General features: G+C 40.8%; 1 protein-coding gene and 1 long non-coding RNA gene across 2 annotated transcripts; one reads left to right on the forward strand and one right to left on the reverse strand.

Moving 5' to 3' along the window:
- Window positions 1–65: 65 nt before the first annotated feature.
- LOC127139590 (uncharacterized) lies at window positions 66–2,764 on the reverse strand (the record flags this gene model as incomplete). The annotated part of the gene is made up of 6 exons (XM_051067570.1): window positions 2,601–2,764; window positions 1,855–1,936; window positions 1,556–1,653; window positions 1,314–1,475; window positions 624–809; window positions 66–140 (listed from the first exon to the last, which is right to left on the reverse strand). Coding segments are annotated over exons 1-6 (767 nt in total), but the record flags the coding sequence as incomplete, so codon positions are not given.
- A 120-nt stretch (window positions 2,765–2,884) lies between these two features.
- LOC108890295 (uncharacterized) lies at window positions 2,885–5,925 on the forward strand. Its single transcript, XR_001962128.2, has 4 exons — window positions 2,885–3,843; window positions 4,620–4,672; window positions 5,226–5,259; window positions 5,498–5,925. It is a non-coding gene; the product is annotated as an uncharacterized LOC108890295 (long non-coding RNA).
- The last annotated feature ends 300 nt before the right edge of the window (window positions 5,926–6,225 follow it).

Below are 6,225 nucleotides of genomic sequence, written 5' to 3' on the forward strand. Positions count from 1 at the left end.
AGAGATTTACATTAAAAATAACTTCACCTGCAGAAGTGTGAAGAAGATTCAGGGTTTTTACTTACGTGTAACCTTCAGCGTGTCGATCAATGTCAAAGTTCTCTCTGTCAGAATCCTGATGATTCTTCTTTGTCTTGAACCTGAGAGATGAAACATTAAATATGTTCGTCGTCCATATCTGAAACTCCTTCAATTACAACTTTATTTAACCCTGAAAAAGCTGCATTAGTCACCGCAGCATCAACACAGACATGTGTTGTCATGATGATAAGATTCCTCCAGAGACAGAGCTTTTTATTAAAGAGGAAGATCCAGAAACATCTCTATATATCTCTACCAGACTCCATTGACAAAAACAGGGATTTAACCAGGAGCTGCTGGAATACCACTGCCTCCATCTGTTAGTGTGTCTGTGTTACTATGTGGTAATTTTACTTCAGTACAGTATCTGATTACTTCTCTCTTCCACTGAAAGTCACACACACTCCCCGGTTTTTCTCTATGGAGTCTGGTACTGATATATAGAGACGTTTCTGGTTAATACTGCAATGATAATCGTTGAGTCTCTAATGTACCTCGTCTCCCAACAGAACATCTCACAGCTGGTTGACCTCTGACCTCACCTGACAATCAAGACAATAGAAACGATCAATCCCACGATGCTCAGGGCCAACAGGACGCTCAGGGCGATGATTGCAGCGTCATTGGAGGCGGAGCCTTCAGGCTTCACCTGTACATCAAAGTGGATCCCCTCCCCAAATACCTTGACCAGCTCTGCTGCGACAGCAGCTGATTGGCTCTGTAGCTTCCTGAAGGTCAGACAGAAGAGGTCAAAGGTCACAGCTCCGACACATTTAGACTAATCAGAGTTTAAAATCTCATGGAAACATTTATCAAAGTAATCAGAGGTAATAGAAGTAATTACTAATTATGTAAGTCATTCCTAATAGTAAATGTAATATAGAAGAAAAAGTCATTTTTAACAGGAGTAGTAATCTCTGAGAGAAGATGTAATATAGAAGTAATTTGAAATGGATGAAGTTCAGACGTTATCTGACAGTGGCTGTAATATTAAAGTAATTTAATAATCCATAATAGTAGATGTAATATAGAAGTAATCCCAGATTGGAAAAGTGGTATAAAAGTTAATTTTAATACGATAATTAATTCCTAACATAATATATGAGTAATCCCTAGTATAAAAGTAATCTGTAATAGAAGTATTCCCAAATAAAAGGAGTAATCTGTAATAGTAGAAGTAATGGAGAAGTAATCTGTAATGGTAGAAAATGAGATTTTAAAATCACTCTTACTTTGTAACGTCCTCAGAGGAAACGACCTGTCCTCCATCTACAGCGAAGAAACTGACCAGAGTCCTGACGTCTGCCCTCAGAGACCTGGACTCGGCGGTTCCTCCGTTAGAGCTCGACACCTCGATGATGTTCACAGTCCAGCTCAGAGCCGCACCCAGAGACCTGAGAGACAGAAACAATCACAGTGATTAAAAAACTAATGGTAGGGGAGTAAAAACACCTGCGAGGTGAAGTCGTCTCACCTCTCCAGCTCTGGGACTTTCTTCTCCACCACGTTGGCGTGCTGGTTCAGGGAGATGGTCACCACATCACTGCTGCTTGCACCTTTCTTAACGTCCACCTGGGGGCAGCAGAGAGACAGTTATTCTTTAATTACATTGTTCCCTTTATTTTTCCTGACAACATCAAAATGCCAGGTGTTAGTGAATGACAAAATAAAAACAATCAATGATATGAAAATAAATAATTATAATAACAAACATTTTCAACATGATTAAGTCTGTTTAGCTTCAAACTACTTCAGCCAGGCCTCCACACTCACCTCCACACTGGTTGTAGTACGAAGGCCTCGGGGTCTGTGGCATCCACCTTCAGTGTAGCCATGTTTCCTCCCAGACTTGTTACTGACACCACATACACCAGACCTGAGGACGGGTCCACGTCAAAGTAAGGCCCGCCTTCTGACATGATGTAGGTCAGCTGAGCCTCATCACCGACATCAGGGTCTGTAGCCTGGGGAGGGAGGAGGGGAGGTCACCACCATCATCACCATCATCAATCCTTTATCTAATTCTCAGGAAAACATTTAATAACTAGCACCCTGTGTTCACAGTCTAATGTCTGCAGACTTAAATAAAGTCTAATTCAGGTCTCCTTTTTGTTTCAGGATCCAGCTGATTACTGGCAGTCTGGACGACTGTTGTTCATCTGCTGCGTGCACAGATTCATTCACTCATCATTCATCAAATATGTTCACATAAACAGACTGTGAATAACTACAGCTCTAAAAGTCCACTCAGAATAAGTCACATTTAGACACAATCTGTCACTTTATGTGTGAACTTTTATTATTCCAACTGAAACTTGAATTTAAGAATGTGAGTTCTTTAATAACTTCATCAGCAACTGCGACAGAAACACAATAAAAACACACGGATTCATGTTCAAAGTAACGTTTTCTGTTTATCAAGCCTTCTACACTTTGAGCTCCAACCTCCGCTGATTCGACCAATAGGAAGCGGCTGCTAGGAGCAGCAGGATCCGCCGACCAATCAGCGTTTGCCTGACGAGGTTGGCTTGCGTCCGTCGTAATTGGCTGTGACGTATGACGTCAGCAGCGCTGAGGAAGTCAGAGGCAGAGCGGCACAGAAACAATGTCGAAAACTTAAGTTGAATAAAGGAGTAAAACCGACGTTGAGCCGCCGCTTTATCAGCACCGTGATACGGTTCATTACTGAACACGTCTGGATGCTAGAACTGTTTCTGTCGAGCACGAGAGAGGCTGGAGGCTGAGCACACCTGAGGGTAAGGCTAACGAGCTAACAAGCGGCGAGCATTAGCATTAGCCTCCTCGTTTACTGACATTTTTGGGGCTTAACTTCATTATCAGTCGTTTTTCTCGCGTGTGTTCGTGTCCGTGACTTCAGTGTCTCTGACATGAGTTGTGGACGGATGATAACACACTGTGCGTCTCTAGTTTTTGTGTTTCATCCCGGTCAGTTCTAGTCCGTTTGTGGCGGTTTGTGATCGTTGTTTCCTGGTCATGTTGGGTCATTGTTTGTCTGTTCCGGGCTGTTTATTGTATCTTTGTATCTCCTTGTCGTTTTGTGTCCGCTCCAGTTATTTGTGTCTTTCTTTTGTTGATTAGTTTGAATCGTCTCTGTCTGTTTTCCGTGTGTTATTGATCTTCTTGTCTTGCTGTGGTTTTAAATCATTTCGTGTCCGTTTCTGTCGCGTTATGTTTCTTTGAGGATATTTTTGTGTAGTCGTGAATCCCAGATTTTTGCCTCTGCGGTCGGTGTTGTGTTTCATTTGTTTCTCTTCCTGGTGACCCGCGGTGGTTTTGCTGCTGCCTCGCTTATGGTTTGTGTGTGGTAATAATCTGTCCATTGATCTCTGGTTGTGATCAGGAATTAGTTTGTGCTGATTTGACTGATCTCAGGTCTGTGTCAGATTCCTGTTAGAAATCATCACATTAAAACCTGAAGGATTCATTTAAGGTTTGAAAGTGAAAGTTGTGGTTTCCACAGATTATTTCAGCAGCGCTTTTCTTTCTGAGGTCAGTAAAGTTTTATTTTGTTAAAATAATGAACTTTTTCTCCTCGAGTACGACTGTCAGGATGAAGTGAAGGTGTCAGTGTGTGTGAAGTGTTAATATTCTGATCATTCCTCCTGAACATGTGTTGTTGTGATGTTTTTTCTTGTCAGATGTGACAGTGAACTGCTCATTTTCTGAAACAGCCTGAAACGTTGGAGCTGAAGCAGCAGGTGAATTTAGGCAGCTCGAGTTAACAACAAAGTGCATTAAGAAGTAAGTACCTGTTCTTTATTCTTCACATCACCTGTTCAACAAGTGACGTTTTCAGCAGTTGTTCAGTCTTTCGACATGTTTCGACCACAGAGCTCTGTGTGTAATCTGACTGGTGAGTTTGCCACTAAACTTAAAATCAGTCAGATTCCTGTGAACTTTACTCGATAAGACAAACCAGCACTGCGACATTTTAGATTTCTGTCCAGTGAGATGTTGAGTTTACAGTGATTTTACTGCTGCTGCTCTAGAAACATTTTTTTAGTTAATTTAATTTAGTTTAGTTTATTCTTTAAAAAAAAAGGAAAAATTAAAAAACTGAAAAAGAACCAGTAACAGTCTGAGCCGGACTGAGGGTCTGGATGGATAAAGATAAAATCCTAATGATCATCCCTACAGCTGGTCAGAGGCTTCACTCTGACTGATGAGCAAATCACTGTTCAGATCCCTTCACTATAACTAACCAGTGATATTTTGTGATTATTATTTTTTATTGTGCACAGTGGGATCACTGTCAAAACGAGGAAGGATTGATTTATTTTCCACCATATTAAAGGGCAACGTAAATCATTCATGTAGATTTTAATGATACTTTTTCCTTTAAAATGAAACAGTATAGTATATACAGTATAGTTAACCTGGAAAAAATCAGAATTTGTTGCATTGACTGTCAATTTTAAAAATAATCAGTAAGGAGCAGCAGTGCTACCAGAGGAAAAGTTAATAGGTAACAGTGTGTTGATCATTTTCCTTTGTATATTTGTCTTTTATTTCCTCAGGTGTCACCACTTGGTCGTTGACTGCAGAGAGACCTCGTACCATAAAGACAGAGGTAATTTACAAACAGCATCACATCAACTGTCCAACACAGAGCTGACAGTAAATTCTACATGTTCAGACACTGATCTGGTCTGAGGAGTTTAGAATTTCTCAAGAAAACGGACAGAACTCATGAATGCACAGTGCATTCAGAAAGTTTTCAGACCCTGTGTTGCAGCTTTATGCTGACACAGCAGATCAGGAAAAACCAAGTCATAAGGTCAAAGAACCTGCAGGAAGTTTCTCCGCCTCCACACAGGATCTGTGAAGCTCAGTCAGAGCGACCGTCAGGTTCTTGGTCACCTCTCTTACCGAGGCCCTCCTGTCTCCTGATTGGTCAGTTTGTCTGGCCGACCAGCTCCAGGAAGATTCCTGGTTGTTCCAGAGTTCTTCTATTCCAGATCTGTGCCTCAACTCAGTCCTGTCTCTGCGGCTCTTTGACCTCATGACTTGGTTTGTACAGATAAACGTTCGAGCGGTTCTGTCTCACTACACGTCATCATTTTGAATTAAATTCACGTATTTTGAAAAAACCTGGTTGTAAATAAATGTTCTGTGTTTTTCAGGTGCAGAAAACAGAAACACTTGGATCCACTGAAGGTAATAACTTTTAAAATCCTTAGGGAACAAAACAGCCCTCAAACTTTATCTGAGCAATTTATTAAAATATCAGCAGTGAAGAAACTTTTTAACCAAATTTAGTCATAGAAATAATAAAAGTAACTCCTGACAATAGAAGTCGTATCAAAGTAATTAAAACTATACAAACATCCTCAACAAAGTAAAAGTAAAATGAGATTTATGAATGAGTTTTTATTAACATGTTGTGTCTCTGCAGGAGGAGACGACAGCAGCTGAAGATCTGGACCTGAAAAAGAGATGAAGCTGAAAAAGAGGACTGCGGTGTTCCCCAGGGCTCAGTGCTAGGTCCTCTTTTTACCCTATACCTGCTCCCCCTTGGTGTAAAAATGGACCCCCACCTCATTTACAATGCCCACATCCAACAACTCTGTAAAACCTCTTTCTGTCACCTCAAGAACATCGGCAAACTCCATCCGTTCTCACTCTGGCAGATGCAGAAAAGCTGGTCCACGCCTTTGTCTCCTCCACCTGAGGGCACCGCAGGTCATGGACACTTTTAAACGTGCCCTGAAAACTCACCTTTTTAAAAAGGCCTACTGTTGCTGATTTTAATTGCTGTTGATTTTACTCTGTAGCACTTTGAGATTTGATTTTAACTAAAATATATTTTTATATTTATTTATGGACAGATCCACTTTAACCACCACCATCTTACTGCTCCGTCACTTCCTGTTGAGTGGAGACGCTTTGTTTAAGTCTCCCACCTCTCACTATAATGAAGTTATGAGCACATGTTCCATGTTAGTTTGTGGAACATGTGCTCATATCTACATTATAGTGTTGTTAAACAAGTGGGAGACTACAGCAAGGCGTCTCCCAGTGGTCAGACATCTGTCATTATCTCTGCTATGGTTTGCTTAATGTTTTCTGGAACAAAACCATCAAAAGTTTCTGAATTGATGTTATGTGATGTTATTTGATTTA

The sequence above is a fragment of the Lates calcarifer genome, unplaced genomic scaffold (assembly GCF_001640805.2).
Source record: "Lates calcarifer isolate ASB-BC8 unplaced genomic scaffold, TLL_Latcal_v3 _unitig_1724_quiver_3065, whole genome shotgun sequence".
Taxonomy (NCBI): domain Eukaryota; kingdom Metazoa; phylum Chordata; class Actinopteri; family Centropomidae; genus Lates; species Lates calcarifer.